At 42.0% G+C, this 15,905-nt stretch overlaps 2 protein-coding genes across 3 annotated transcripts in view; both read left to right on the top strand.

The window, feature by feature from the left end:
• The first annotated feature begins 750 nt into the window (after positions 1-750).
• cxcr4b (chemokine (C-X-C motif), receptor 4b) lies at positions 751-2,581 on the top strand. The gene is made up of 2 exons (XM_015966814.3): positions 751-855; positions 1,012-2,581. Exons 1-2 carry the CDS (start codon positions 850-852, stop codon positions 2,143-2,145), a joined length of 1,140 nt encoding a protein of 379 aa, XP_015822300.1. The 5' UTR covers positions 751-849; the 3' UTR covers positions 2,146-2,581.
• Positions 2,582-7,489: 4,908 nt separating this feature from the next.
• dars1 (aspartyl-tRNA synthetase 1) overlaps positions 7,490-15,905 on the top strand; it is a 35,250-nt gene continuing 26,834 nt past the window's right edge. The window contains exons 1-3 of one of the 2 annotated variants that reach the window (XM_015966816.3): positions 7,490-7,650; positions 10,751-10,850; positions 15,867-15,896. In XM_015966816.3, the coding sequence (XP_015822302.1) occupies positions 7,628-7,650; positions 10,751-10,850; positions 15,867-15,896 (153 nt within the window). In that variant the 5' untranslated portion in view covers positions 7,490-7,627. Of the gene's footprint in view, positions 7,651-10,750; positions 10,851-15,085; positions 15,241-15,866; positions 15,897-15,905 lie in introns of those variants that run through there. The other variant, XM_054747117.2, reaches the window with a different exon arrangement.

Below are 15,905 nucleotides of genomic sequence, written 5' to 3'. Positions count from 1 at the left end.
TTATTGGGCGTGCGGCTTTTTTCAGACCCTCTGGGGATTCATTTAGCACTTGGGAGCGCAGACGTAACCGCCTCTGAGAAGTGACAGAGTGTGGATAAAGGTGAGAACTGAATCGAGCCTCTGATGATGAGAACTGTCATCGGACACAGTTATGAGATGATTTGTAGAGCCTGCGCGGGAAGAGACCTCAAAAGATACCTGCCTTTGTGTCACGCAGGAGGCTGACACGTCACCTGAAGAGGCTTTGTAATCTTTAAAATGTTCTTTTGTATAAAACGTGCCACGAGTGACGATTTCAGGTACTTTTGTGGTTTCTTGTAACGCTCATATCACTCTTTTGTTATTATTCAAAGTTATACATCATGGAGCAATTTTAAAAAAAGTGTGAATAAAGTTTGTTTTTCATTTTTATTTTTATTATTTGACACATTTGGATTCAATCCAGACAATTAAAACTGTTAAAAGTGGAGATTTAAAAAAAATCGGATTATTGTGGTCACATATTTGGTTAAAAAGTGAGTAATTCTCGTAGGACCGTCCGTTACACAAGGCACCACTGTTTCTGCAGGCAGAAGTTTCACTGGTGCCGCCCCTGCCACCAGCAGAGCAGAGATGGAAGTTTTTATAGTGACGCTGTTTTTGGAGACGGTGCCCCGACCCCCCCCCCCCCCCCCCCCCCCCCACACACACACACACACACACACGCCTCCCCTATGGGAAGGGGGCGGGGCATCGGGGCAGCTACTTAATGGAGAAACTCCCGATCTAGCAGACACAACTGATCAATCTTCCTGACGCGCAGACGCGCTCTCTCTGTCCCCTAACGCACATGGTCCTCGGCTGGTAAACATGGAGGTGAGTAGTTCTGTTGGCTGTAAATAACGTATCCTCTTCACCTGCTCTTTGGGGTTGTTTTCTCTGACTGAGTTAAAGTTGTAAATCTCTTAACTGTTTAACTATTTAAAATTTTTAGCTGTTTTCTTATATTTTAATTTTTTTTTTTCATTCTAGGGGCAATTTTACACAGACTACTCCCTGATTTTTGACAACAGCACTGACAACTTCTCAGAGGAGTCTGGTGACTATGACACAAACATGCTAGGGCCATGTGTTGCAACGATCAACAGCAGTTTCAACAAAATCTTCCACCCTACCGTTTATGGAATAATATTCGTGCTTGGCATCATTGGCAATGGTTTAGTTGTGCTTGTCATGGGCTACCAGAAGAAGGTCAAAACGATGACAGACAAGTACCGGCTCCATCTCTCCATGGCTGACCTCCTGTTTGTCCTCACCCTGCCCTTCTGGGCTGTGGATGCTGCTAAGACCTGGTACTTTGGAGGCTTCCTTTGTGTCACCGTCCACATGATTTACACGGTCAACCTGTACAGCAGCGTCCTGATCCTGGCCTTCATCAGCTTGGACCGATACCTAGCTGTTGTTAAAGCCACAAACAGCCAAGTGACGAGAAAACTGCTGGCAAACAGAGTGATCTATGTTGGAGTGTGGCTGCCTGCTGCCATTCTGACTGTTCCTGACCTGGTGTTTGCTGGGGTCCAGGATAAAAGTACCTCCAATCTCCTTTTTCTAAATGACAGCTTGAAGACAGAACACTCCAGGGCTATCTGCCAGCGCTTTTACCCCGCGGAAAACATCGTTCAGTGGACGGTCGCTTTCCGCTTCCAACACATCCTGGTTGGGTTCATCCTGCCCGGCTTGGTCATCCTCATCTGCTACTGCATCATCATCTCCAAGCTGTCGAAGGGCGCCAAGGGCCAGGTGCTGAAGAAGAGAGCGCTCAAGACCACGGTCATCCTGATCCTGTGTTTCTTCGGCTGCTGGCTTCCTTACTGCGCTGGAATCTTCTTGGACAACCTCATGATGCTGAATGTGGTCACCCCCAGCTGTGAGCTGCAGCACGCGGTGGACAAGTGGATTTCCGTCACCGAGGCACTGGCCTATTTCCACTGCTGTCTGAACCCCATCCTCTACGCCTTCCTGGGGGTGAAGTTTAAGAAGACGGCGCGGAGCACCCTGACAGTCAGCAGCAAGTCGAGCCAGAAAGTGACTCTCATGGCCAAAAAGCGAGGGCCCATTTCCTCCGTATCCACAGAGTCCGAGTCTTCGAGTGTTCTGTCCAGTTAACCTGCGTTGGTTCAGGTGTCAGTGACTTTATTCTCTCAAGAGACACGAAAGCTAAGCTTTAATTTAAAGAACAAACTTACTACATTTTGTACATATGTAAAAAAAGCATTTTTATATACTTTTTTTGTGTTTTTATACCTTTTAAAACTGCAGTTGTGTGTTTTTGTTCCAGGTTTTTTTGCTCCTAAGATATTATGTTCAGGCAGTGCCTCGTTTCACTTCTTGAGATTGATGATATTTTTACTTTATTCTGTTACGTTGTTGTCAGCTGCTTGTAAAAACCGTGCAGTTTGTAGCATTTGTGTGTTCGCACTTGAAAGCTGTTATTTATTGCTGAGTATTTGTAGAACAAAGACTAAACGCAGAATGCTTTTTAAAACTTTTTTTAAACCTAGTTGGAATGTAAAATAAAAGTCTGGAGTTCTTTAAGAAACAATGTGATTGTTTTTATTTAAAATTTCTCTCCCGGTCCTTGGGGAGTGAGTGGGCGTGTCCGAGTGTTGGTGGGGGTTGAGAGTCTCCTAACAAATGTCACCACCTGAGCTGGACTAGTAAGCCGGAGGACTGAGCCGACAGACCCTGTAATTGCAGTAACATCTGTGCACTTTACATCTTAGGCAACCGTGACACAAAAGCCGAAAATTTCACTTAGAATTAGCGTCCACATGTCTCTGGAAGAAAGACATTAGCATGTTAAGTCCTCCTCTGACTGATTCTCTTTATTTTCACTTTGCAAGATATACTGCCTCTGTTACATCTGGCTTGTAAACAAGTATTCACCTCATAAAATGGGTCAGTAGGTCAATTTACCCATTAACTAAATAACAAAACCAAATTATTCAAAATGCAGAGGATGCAAATGGGCGTGCATTGTCTTTCATGAGGATTCGGTAGTACATCACTGGTACCAGAGCGAGATCGTGACACGATATGTTACAAATCACACGTTTTGAACTCAAACCCACATCAATCTTTCAGCGAGGACTTTTATCTGCAGATTAAATCTGAGCTGAGCTGGTGACAGTGATGTTCAACACGGAGACCAAAGGAAGCAGACAACAATGGATGCCACGGAGAATGAAGCCATCAAATGGCCTTTGCACAATGCGGCTCTGGGATTCATTGAGAACCTCCATTCAGATGCATTTCCACGTCTTTTGCATGCGAGAAAAAAGTGAATTGCTTCCGTTAAGCCAAGCCTGGATTGGGGCACTGCTCTCACGGTGGAACAGGAAAAAACAGCTTTTTTTTTTAAAGTTGCAACAGCAAATTTGTAAAATAAATTAGCTTAAACTTTTTTTTTCATGTCTTTTGACAACATTCTAACAAAGTATAGATATAAACATGTTGTGTGGATTAAAAATATTAAAGAAGCTTTCTCACATTTGTCTTCCCTGGGTCCTCCACTCGTCACACACACACGTATTTAGCAACAGAACACTGGTGTGAGTTTCTCCGCTCAATAATATCAGAGAGGGAGAAACAGCCGGCTGCTACCACTTCAACTTTAGTACAAACTACCCCCAAAGTTCCCCCCCCCCCCCCAAAAAAAAAAACACCATTTGAAGTCATGGACAACAAAAGACCTGGAAAACTTCGACTGGTGTTTAATGCTGGCACGTTTAGTCCGGCAATACGGGTTTTTGGTTCTGGCAGAAGCGTCTCAGGGAGGATACCCGAGGGGAGGAGTGAGTTTTTTATTACTGTGTTTGAGCTCAAAACCTCGCTTGTTTTCAGAGTTGTTATAACAGGTGAGGATCACTGAAAAATATAACATTTTTTATGATTATTTCTGATTATAATGGCTCACTTTGAGTTTTTCATGCAAGCTGAACATGAAAATAGTCTCCTACTCCTATCTCCTGCATTAGCTTCTGATAGAAAATAGAAGGTGAAACTAGGATTAGAAAAGCCTGACAGATCTACATCACACTGTCACTTAACATTCATGGACTCACCCATCCTGACTTTGCGACGGGGAAGGCTGTTGTTGGTTCAGCGTCCAGGAAACAGCAGAGAACGTCTCGACTAGCAGAAGCTAACTGTTAGCATTAGCACTTCCACTACACAGGAGAACTCCTCCAGGCTTGTGTTATTTGTGGAAATTAAACATCAACATTGCAGATCAAACTGAGTCAGTAGTAGAGTCGCATTGCTGTTTGCCAATCAGAGGGGAGATGTCAAAATATTAGGAAAAACCTGCCGCCTGAAGCGCAGCTGGGATGCGGCTTATCTAATGGCACTTACACATTAGCGAAGGCACGGTCGGGGTTTGGTCGGGCTGGATGGCGTGAGTTCGGTCTCGAACGGGCGGTGAAGTGTTCACATATAAATCCAAGGGACTTTTCAGGAATGCGGAAATCCCAGAGCCTGTGGGCGGAGTTTAATATGTGCAGGAAAGTCTGCGGTGTCCTCCATTATAAGTTAAACAAAGGCGGACATGAGCTGCGTTGCTTTTGGAGACTCGGAACCACATTATTTTATTAAGTTGCTGTGTGTGTCCTCATAATCTTGTGCAATACACACACACACACACACACACACACACACACACACACAGATTTCTCCCCTGAGCAGCTGTCTGCTCGCCAGGGCAAGAGCTCCGATGCACACAGAGCTATTCTCTTCTCCCGTTCCCACACTGATCGGTAGCTCCGGAACGGCAGCTCCGTGCTACAGACAGAAGTTTACTCAACAGCATCCAGCATGAAAATGAATCGTGCATGCGGGACACCCCCCCCCCCCCCCCCTTCCCGCTGGCTCATTCTTCTCGCAGATCAGAGGCCGCAGGCTTAATTTCAGCTGGCCAATCAGTCCGTAGTGTCGCCTCGGTCCCAGTCTGATGGCTGGGGAGAAGGTCTGAGAGAAAGAGTCGCCTCGGCACAGAAAACGTAAATCTGACCTGTGCGTGAAAGCCAAATTCCGGTGCCGTTCGGTACCTTTTGGGGCCGTGCCGACGCTAATGTGTAAGCGCCATTAGCTCCTGAAACAGGTGCGCTGGGGCTTTTTTTCCACCAGAGTAGGACTTACAAAGCGTTCATTCCTGCTAGAGACCACTGCAAATGTATTGATTAAAGAAGTGAACCAAACCTTTTAGTTGGGAGTGCGTAAAACTTATTCTGAGTTAAGTTGCTTTATCTGGTGGAGAGAGTTTAGCATTCACTGAGAGATTTTTAATCTTGATAGATTGGGGTCAACTTTTAATTGCCAGGAAAACACAGGCAGCGTGGTTAGTCCAGACTAGGACTGCTAGGGGAGTAGAGAGTTTCTCAACCTCTTAATGGGTCTAATTGAAAATGTGTTTGACCTTCTTAAACCTCGTCGAGATAAATAAACGCTGTTCCTCTCCAGATTCAGATGCCCACTTGAAGGCATAAATTTTAAATACTCAACCCTGTTAGGAATTCACTGGAGTGTGCACAAAGATTCCCTTTCATTTATTATTAAAGCCTTTATTCTCTCCATGTGATGGGACACTACAGTATTCCACATCCCAAATGATCTCATCCCTAACATTTTTAGAAGTGTTTTTTAACCAAATTAACATCTAAGAGGCACTTCCACAGTTAAAAATAAATTTTATTAGCTAAAACTAATTTATGCAGGTATTCCAAAGGCAAGGGGGGGATCTTGTTTAATTTCCTGCAGGTTAAAGGCTAAAGTTGTTCAAGTAAATAGGAAGTTGTTCCTTTTGGTAACTCATTACCTCTGTGCATCCCAAAGCACACGTCGGGATTTCCTTCAGCCCCTCAGCTTGAGTTTAATGGAGTGATCATCTTGGGATATAATTAGAACAAATAATAATAACAGATGTGGTGTGAGAGAACAAGTGTCAGATAAAAGGACAAATGAGTAAATAGGCTGTTTTTGTGAAGCGACACGCTCCGTTAAAGGTTACGTTGTTTTTAGGAGGAAAGTGAGCGGCAGAAAGGCTGTTTCCTGTGTCAGGAGCTTCTGCAGCCAACAGCCTGAGAAAAGCTTTGATGACACCCCCACCAAATTCAAACCACCCTGTTTGTGCCAGCCCACTGCTGCAAAGGTTACTGGATACCTGCATGCACTTAATGCGCTCAGCCAAAGGTCATCTCAATCTTTCAGAGTTTTCTGGATCCCACACGTGAGGACCGTGTTCATGTGTGCATTATTCTGCACAAGAATCATACATTCATTTCTGTTCTTCAGAAAGTGAAAATAGAACTTTACCATCTTTAACACTTTGGACCAGACTTGTGGCGTTTGTGCATTTTGTTGGCATGAATTTGTTTTAGCAATTTGAAGCCCAAAAAAACAAAGAAGAAAATCTTAAAATGAGGAAACAACAAGAACCTCAGACATAACTGAGTTTCTTTTGAGGTTTGATTTAGCTCAAAATCTTTGGTAGATTGATATCTAACTGATTGTTTTAAGCCACCCATTATTTGTTGAATTGTGTTTATTTTAATTTCTAATCTATTAATAGAGAATTTACGCATTATATGCTTTATTTGTTCTTTTGGCATAACCCTGGGTTACCCTGTAAAAAGTTTTCCCACAAACATTTCCTTTATGAATATAATTATATTTTTGTGCAAAATTAAGCAGCATTCCTTTAGTTTAATATTCAAGCTGAAACAAATAACTAAAGAAAGAAAGAAAGAAAGAAAGAAAGAAAGAAAGAAAGAAAGAAAGAAAGAAAGAAAGAAAGAAAGAAAGAAAGAAAGAAAGAAGCCAGTCAGATAATGGGTTCTAAAAATGATAATGACTGAAGCTGCAGCATATCTTCTGGTCTCATAAACTCACTAAGATTCGCAGTATCCATCAAAATTAACCAAATATCCATTCAAATTAATATAAATGCCCACAATAAGCAAAATCTATAAACAAGACAATCATCTGGCAAGTTTTTAACTTTCGAACTTTCCTCCTTCGCATCACAAGCTGATTACTCAAATTAGAAAACGAACCTAATTGTATTAAACCCTTCATTGTCCCATTTCATTTTTGAAATTATTCCACAACATTACACTTATAAAAAAGACAAAAGTGTTTGGCATTTGTCCCTCACTCTGTTTTTTTTCTTCTGTAAATAATTGAGGACGTTTAAAAAAAATCTACCAAATCCTGGAACTATTTAATTAAACTGTGTGTTTTATGATTCTTTACAAGGAATTTAGTTAGCTATTCCTATTATTCGTTTTTCTGGAAAAAATAATGTTTTTTGTTGCTGTGGAAGCAAAGTGTACAGTGCGAAGACAATCAAAGTAATTTCCTATTATTTGTTTACAGTATTTTGTCTCCCTTGTCGACCAAGTTAAGCAAGCGGAACAACATTCTGTGATGCGTTTCCATCCGGAATCTTAAGCATCCGGTGTTTCGTGTCTGTTCAAAACAGGTCCTTACTTCCGGTTTCCGTGCATGCTGTGAACAGCTGATGCTTTGCTTTACTCTGTCAGACAGTTTTTAAATAGTTTATCCCGATTTTCAAAGACTGTAATAACCCGACATGACGAAGGAAGGAGTTCAGGGGTAAGACCGGTGTGACGTTTGTTTTAACAGCACCTGAATCGACACAATGCTAGCTCGGATAGCAGCTAACTTGTATTGCTTTTGCATACTGCAGATTGCATCATCTAACAATTAGTCTAAAATTATGAAGTTTCGCTCCTTTAAACTTCAGAATCTTTTGATGTAAGTGCTTTAAGTGTTAAATAGATCAAAAAATGGTCTGGTTTTCTACCTGGGCTTAATCAGATTTGCATTAAAGTACGACTCAAAAGCAAAAACTGAAGCCCTGCATTTTAAACGCAAATATCAAATTTGATTAGAATCACAAATTGTTTTATATCTTATGCGTTTTTCTTGAGTGTTTTCTTAAGATATAGGTACAAATTTGAAGTTAACAGAAAATGAAAATGAAATTAAAAAGTGCTGCACCTAACTTAATCTTAGGCTGATTTTTCAATTCCATTAAAGAAAAATATGATTTACACACAAAACACTTACTTATTTGAAACGTTGACACAGCAGGGCATATGTTGCATTTGATAAATTGTATTAAATCATATTTGTAGTAGGGATGGACAATATATCTGCATCAATATCGGTATCGGCTGATGTTAGTCGTTTTTTAACAAATCGGTCCAATAAATAAAACCGGGCCGATATTAACAACCAATGTTTTTTTTCCATCTTGTCTTCATTTATTTTTCTGTTTCAGAGGGTGAGGGGGTGATGGGTATTTGTTTAGTCATGTGAAAGTGATGGTAATCATCTCAGAAGCGTAAATGTGTGTGTACAAAATAATGTAAATTCAGCTTTAATAATTTAATTCCATACAAATTCTGTTCATTTTAGAAACGTTAATGTCAGTATATCGGTATCGGCAAATATTGGTTATCGGCCATAACAGTGATCCTAATATCGGAATCGGCCTAAAAAGTTCATATTGGTGCATCACTAATTTGTAGTTATTGCCTCTCTTATGTAAAAAAAATGTTTTTTAATGCTGAAAACATTTTAATCTCATGCATGAATGATTAAAAAGCAAGACTATAATAACTTTAATAACATCAATAGTAATTTTTTAACGTATCGGTCCGATAAATAAAACTGAGCTGATATTAACAACCAATATTTTTCCATCTTGTTTCCATTTGTTCTGTTTCAGAGGATGAGGGGTGTGATGTGTATTTTGTTTAGTCATGTGACACGGATTGTAATCATCTCAGATGCGTAAGTGTGCGTGTTGTGTGTACATAATAACGTAAATTCAGCTTTAATAATTTTTATTCTATACAAAATCAGCTGATTTTAGAAGCATTAATGTCAGTATATCGGTGTCGGCAAATATCGGTTATCAGACATAACAGTGATGTATCGGCCCGAAGATTTTCTATCGGTGCATCACTAATTTCCAGATGTTTGATGTATAATTTCTGAAAACTAATTTTGAATGATTTAGTCTGAGTTCAAAGGGTGTTTTGACACACTGTAAAATAAAAAAACGACTAATCAAAAGCCTTTCCTAATGTCTAATATTTTAAACTGACTAAATGGAAGCTTTTTAAATAGTGCAGAGTTCAGTAAAACCAGTCCAAAAGCATTATATTCTTCTCAAATGACACACTGGCATTATAAAGAGCATTTTAATGGGAAGGGCTCTTAGATTTCTGAACTTTGCTCATATGTTGATGCCATTTTGTTTTATGTTTTGCTGTCCAGCCCTTTTACTGCCTTTTTATTACAGTGTGATATAAAAAACAGTCAACCATTTGACAGTGAAGCTGTTGTTTTGTGTTGGTAAGGCAAGAGATTTACACAACAACCTGAATACGTTTGACTCATTGATAATCGATTATCTGTCCTGATAATCGATGGACAGCACACACTCACCAAAATGATCCCGTTTGTTGAAAAAGGTTGCTTTGAAGAAAAGTTTTCAGTGTTTTTTTTTTAGCTTTTTAAGCTAGTACATTTTATGAAACAGCTGCAATATTTGCATTGTAGTATTTTTTTTTTTGGTTAACTTTTCTCGTCATGTCCCTTGTATTGTTGCAGCACTGGTCCAGATACAGTTAAACAGAGTGAAATTAGTAGTTGGTTCTGCTTACTCTCGCATATTCGGCCAGGATTTTGTGTTTCAGGTTGTTTGTTCATTCGACGCTGATTCTGTGTCTCTTTTAAATGCCAGTTGATGATCTTAAATTCACGTTTCGTTGCAGGTGTCACAGAGAGATGTTGACCTTCAGCGGCTGTTCCGTTGTGTAGTTCTATCAGTGGTGTCATTAGGCTGCAGAGGAAATATAAATGTGACCTGAGTCACTCCCTTGGAAGCCATAATATGTTGCAGTTTTGGGCTTTTGTTTGGGCTTTATCGCTATTCATAGTTATCCTCTGGTCCTTGTTATTTCCTGATCTTACGAGCTTCCTGCAGGTTGAGGGTCCTGCTGTTTTGGGAAATCAAACATTGCTCATTTATCCACCTGCAGGTGCACAGAAGTATCTGTGAATGGATAAGTGCAGCAGACCTTGTGTGTTATGTCTATAATCAGATTTTTAATGTTCCATTTCTTCTGTCATCTTTCACTCTTTAAAAGCATAAATCATTTGCACACAGATTCAAAAGCCATCTTTTTATAAAGAAAATATAAAATTAAATAGACAATAATAAATCTGTGGGTCAGATTCCTGTAGATGGGTTATGGCCTCATCATTACACTGAAACGTGAGTTTAATGTTGGTTTCATTCAAATGTAGGCCAATAACATTTATCAGTACAGTTGTCAGGTAGAGTGTAGAAAAGAACACCTTCAACTAAAGATGAGACAAAATGTTATCATAATTAGATAATCTGTGCTTGTCGTCTTAAAACGGTTTATTTTTCTAATCTAATCCCTGACATCTCTGACTGCGGCTCTCCAAACTCTCACACGTTCACTCATCCTGGTTTCAGCTGTTCTGTCCCATACAACAATAGGATTAAAGCTAGCACACTTGAAAGCTGAAGGTGGTGACGGCTCAGAATTCATTTTCCCAGGCGGTCAACTACTAACTGGTGGGCTGCAGGAGAAATAAGTGGTGGAAGTGGACTTTCATGTTTGTATTGTGTGTTTTCTTCCTGCTTCAGCGCGACGGAGGAGCAGCAGGCTCAGTCTAAGAAAGCCCTGAAGAAACAGCAGAAGGAAGCGGAGAAAGCTGCGAGGAAGGCTGAGAAACAGGCCATGGCGGTAGTGTTGTGTTGGTTTTTTTTTTCTGTTTTGATGTTTCACGTCCAGCACTCCTTTACAGCTGGTGACGCAGCGGCGCTCTGTTCTAGCGGGCATCGTGGGCTCAGCAGGGTCCGCAAGCCGATGAGGGGGGTTCCATTGTTCAGACATTCCTGTCATCTTGACTGTTTATGTCCACCCAAACAAAGTGCTGTTTTCTTCAAAGTGCACACAGTTAACATGAAGCAGCAACGCAGGCGTGTAGACCAGTTATAGTTCATGTCGTCCATAACCCTCGTGTGCAGGTAGGAGAACCAGAGAAATGATGAAAAACAGATTCACGCAGCTGTACAAACTCTAAATACAGAGGCGCTATATTTCTTAGGGTTATGGGGTCTCTTGTGAGCAGGTGATGGATATGAATCAATAATTTGCAATCCCGTCTAACCTGTTTTTCAAAACCTTCTGGGGAATGTGAAATTGAGAGGGCACAAACTGTCATTTCTTCATTTTTCTTAGCTTTAACAGCAGATTCAGTTTGAGAAATAAAAAACCTTGCAGAGCGTATAAACTAGGAGTGTGTGTTGGCAAGAATCTGGCGATCCGATATTCATCACAATACTAAAAGTCAGATGATATTTGCAATTTAAAAAACTCAGGCCAGACACTTCTAAGACACATTCAGTGGTATTGCAAGGTCTTGTTGTTGCATCAGATTTAAGGTGGTGAAAACTGCTGCCTTCCATCAGTCGGTGTTTTAAATGCACCATATAAAAGAAATGCAGCTAATTTCATCGTGTAAATTCTCAATAAAAATGGATTCACTTCTTATAAAATATCCATATCCTGCTATTTTAAACCTTTGAGAGCAAAGGTAGGCACTAGGGATGAGCGAGTACACCACTGTCTGTATCTGCATCTGTTCAACCATCTAGAATATCTGTGTCTGTACTCGGAGTGGGCGTGGCCTCACCCGGAAGTAGGTGTAGTTAAACTGGAAGTGGGTGTGACTTACGTCAACACATTACTTTAAATCTGAAATTGATATGGAATGATCAGGAGTTGCTATGTGTGTATTGTTTATTTGAAAACTATTTACAGAGCAGCCTCAGAATAGAGATTAAATATTTTTCATCACAATAGTAAAGGAATTATTACAGAACAAGTGTTCAATAAAATCAGAACATTAATATTTAAAGTGGAGAGAGAGAGAGAGAGAGAGAGAGAGAGAGAGACTCCCGGCTGCAGAGTTTTGTGTGTAGGGAGGGGCGGGCGCTCGATGTGACTGGCCAATCACGGAGGGTGAAGACAGTCAGTTACCCAATGAGGATTTTCCTTCAGCACGATTACAGATATTTATGAGTTTTACTCGTTTCATGCTGGTATTCGTTAAAAATGCTTTATCCGTACCGGCACGGCTCATCCCTAGTAGGCACAGTATATGATAAAATATTACAGTTGGCACTATTGAGATGTCCTTTATCTTAAGTACGAGTTGTTTTCGTCAGCCTGAATTTAAAAATCTTTCATTTTAGTGAAACTCCGCCCACTCTGACAAAATATGCCTACAACAGCATCTTAAGCCTGACACACGAGAGCAAACTGCTGAGCTAACAGTCCTTCGAGGTCGTTTGTTCAGCAGATACCTCGCTGTCCACGCCTAATTTTCACTGAGTTTTCTGCCTCACAAGACGCTGAGGTGCAAAATCGAACCGGTTTGATATTTGTTGCCTCACGAGGGCAGAAACTACGTGAGCTGAAATATTCTAGAGGCCAATCAAAGCGCTTTCTCCGCTCACGTGATTTCAAGCTTACATTAGCGTGTTAGCTTCTGGGAGCTACATCTTTAATATGAAGATAGTTTCTCTAGATGCCAGACCTTCATAAAAACACAACATCTTTAAAACAATGTACAAGAAAACCTGACTGTGAAGGTAGAAGCAACAAAACAAGGTTTTGGTGACCTGTGCCAACGCTGAAGTAGGTTTTAGCACCAAACGTGTGTTTTGTACAAGTACTCCATTTGCTCTCTGCTCATTTAGCTGAGTAAGAGGTGTGACCCGCCCTCCCATTGCAGTATTACTGAACTGAACATACATTTTGGACCCTTTCCTCTTTTATACGTGCTCTGCCCCATCTGCAGCTACCCAGTGCGGCATTCACTGATCAAAGCAGTGCTGTAAGTCCTTTTTCATTAGTTGTCTCTGAAGCTCTGTCGTTTTCCTCTTCACGCCTAGGGCTGAGTTGAACCGGGTTCCCTAGAGTGCAGATGTGATTGTAGGCAAAAACGTTGAATGGTGTAACATTAAATGAGTGGGGAAGACTCAGTAATCAAGTATTCAAAACACACTTTTTCATCAGAAGTGTGTTTTTCTCACCTGTTTCTTCACATCTCCTCTTACAGAAACTCATATTTGATTTTGTAGCTTTATTTCTTCAGCTAAAATAATCACCTCACCATCTTATAAGAAGTCACGCTGCATTTGATGTACCTTAACAACCAGAAATTCAATCTATCTGTTTATTTTATTTTGGACCCTACAATTTAAGCTCCATTTGTTGTTGAACAAAAGTAGGTTGGGGTGTCCCGTCTTCGACCTGCTTGCCTATGTAGATTAGTAATGTTGTAATGGCCGCGGACAAACGGTTCACTCTAGAAACACTGGTTTAACACGCCATAAGCTTATATCGTAATCTGCACGTCCCATCCCACTTCAGCGTCTGGAACATATAAATACTGGCCGCAGTATTGCCGACTGCAGAACGTACCACTCACGTTCCAGCATGTACCGGGATTGTCCAGGCTATGAGTCAGTGCCAGATGCATCTAAATGATAAATGACCCGCACTTGTATAGCGCCTCTCAGAGTAAGGACTCCAAAGCGCTTTACACTACAGTGTATCATTCATCCATTCACACACACTGATGGTGATGAGCTACGATGTAGCCACAGCTGCCCTGGGGCGCACTGACAGAGGCGAGGCTGCCGAGCACAGGCGCCACCGGTTAAGTGTCTTGCCCAAGGACACAACAGCAGAATTCTCTGTCTGGAGCCGGGATCGAACCTGCAACCTTCCGATTACTGGACAACCCGCTCAACCTGTTGAGCTTCTGCTGCTCCAAGCTAAAGCTTGTGGTCCTTCACCCGTCTGCAGTGTCCTCACTCCCTCTCATTCAGCAGGACTCCTGGGTTATTATCTTATGTTTCATATGCCTTATAGAGGCCCAAACTGCAGTTTCCAGTTGTAAACAAAAACATTACTGGAGACCTTTAAGTAAAGAATGAGCCAACTTTGCTTTACCAGTGCTTTTTCCTCCAAATCTAGATGCTTAAAATGTGCTTCTTTTTCTCAGTAGTGTTGTAAACAGGCAGCAAGTCTTGGTGTTAGTGTTGAAGAAGCGTTGAACAAACAAACAGAGGAACTGTCTCACGGTGAAGCCCCGAGTTTATGGAGCCGTAAAGCAACTTCCACAGAGCAATGCTTAAAAACCAAGGTCATTCTAACAGTGGACTCGCCAAGGGATTATGGTACATAGCCTGTATTTGATATAGCGCCTTCTAGAGTTCTGGAACCCCCCAAGGCGCTTTACAACACAATCAGTCATTCACCCATTCACACGCTGGTGGGGATGAGTGGCTACAGAAGCCCTGGGGCACACTGAGAGGCCAGGCTGCCGAGCACAGGCGCCACCGTTCCTCCAAACACCACCAGCAGGCAAGGCGGGTTATGTGTCTTGCCCAAGGACACAGCGACAAACTGAGCGGGTCTCGAACCTGCAACCTTCCGATTACAGGGCGAACACTTAACTCCTGTGGCACCGTCACCCCGCCGTCATAATGCTCGAAGACGGCTCTGTCCACGACTAAACCGCTGATGAGGGAAATGTAAATATTTTAGGACAATTAAGTTCTCATGAATCTTTAAAGTTATTTGAGCTGTTGGCTGATATCAGTCTCAGCTGGCGTGTTGTGAACTAGAAGAAGGTTCTCGTCGTGTGTTGATGATCGTAATTAACCCGCGAGGAGAACCACACAGAAGAGAGGTAAAGCAGAGTCCGGTGTCCCAACACAACCTGTAAAATAATCCGGTTTGGGCCAGAACTTGGCGCAGACCTTTTATTAAGACTTCAGGAAAATCCAAGTCAACCCATGAAAAATGGAAAAGCGTGTCTCCTTCAAGAGGAGTCGTGCGGTCCTGACACCGCGCGCGGCGCTTTGACAGCTCGGGTGGCTTTGAGGTGAAAGCAGCGCGGAACCGTCTTCCAGCTGAAGGAATCCCGTCGGTGGCGTTTTATGGAAGGAGCAGCTGCAGTCACTGTTGGATCCCCCGGCTGCTGCCTCTTACATCAGTGTGGCGCAGACAGCGTTGCCTCGGGGAAGACCTGAGAGCTGAGCTGAATGTTACTGAGGTATTTTTTTTATCAGCTCTGCTCTTATTCTGCAAACACTCGTCACGTCTGTGGGTCCGATGCCACTCGCCAGCTTCGTGGCTACAGCTGGTCTATATTCGGTTGATCCTAAGATGCAGGATCATCCATCATGCGACTGAATTATTATATCAAGGATGGGCGAGTCCAATCCACTCCGCTGCCACCGGCCATTTCCGTACACCAATATCAATTTGCATAGAAAATGGAACGGTAGCGTTGCCGGCGCCGGCTCTCGTAGCACTCTGGGAGTCATTTGCCTAGACGTCGGTGCAGAGATAGAGAATATCTGTCCACTTACACCCTTTCCATTACACGGCAATATCTCCCGCTGCCATTACTCATTGCCTGTGATGTGTTGGAGCAGCGAGCGGAGGAGCTGTGCGTTCTGGGCATCTTAACGCCCGGCTCTTGGGCCGAGCTAGGAGTTATTAATTTCATTCCAGCCCCTTGTAGTACAGGATGAAAGCCCGATTTACACAACCGTTGTAGCGAAACCTCTCTCCATTACAAGTTGAATATCTTAAAGCATCTTTTGTTTTTGAGTTTAATAGCACGTCTGTCTGCAACGCCCCGTAACGTTCCTGTCGCTTTGTTTGTGTTTTCAGGCTTCGGAGCAACAAGGTGCAGATGAAGATGTAGGTATT

This window comes from Nothobranchius furzeri, chromosome 14, assembly GCF_043380555.1.
Source record: "Nothobranchius furzeri strain GRZ-AD chromosome 14, NfurGRZ-RIMD1, whole genome shotgun sequence".
Classification (NCBI taxonomy): Eukaryota; Metazoa; Chordata; class Actinopteri; order Cyprinodontiformes; family Nothobranchiidae; genus Nothobranchius; species Nothobranchius furzeri.
Note: the sequence above shows the minus strand (reverse complement) of the source record. Positions and strands in the feature narration are given on the sequence as shown.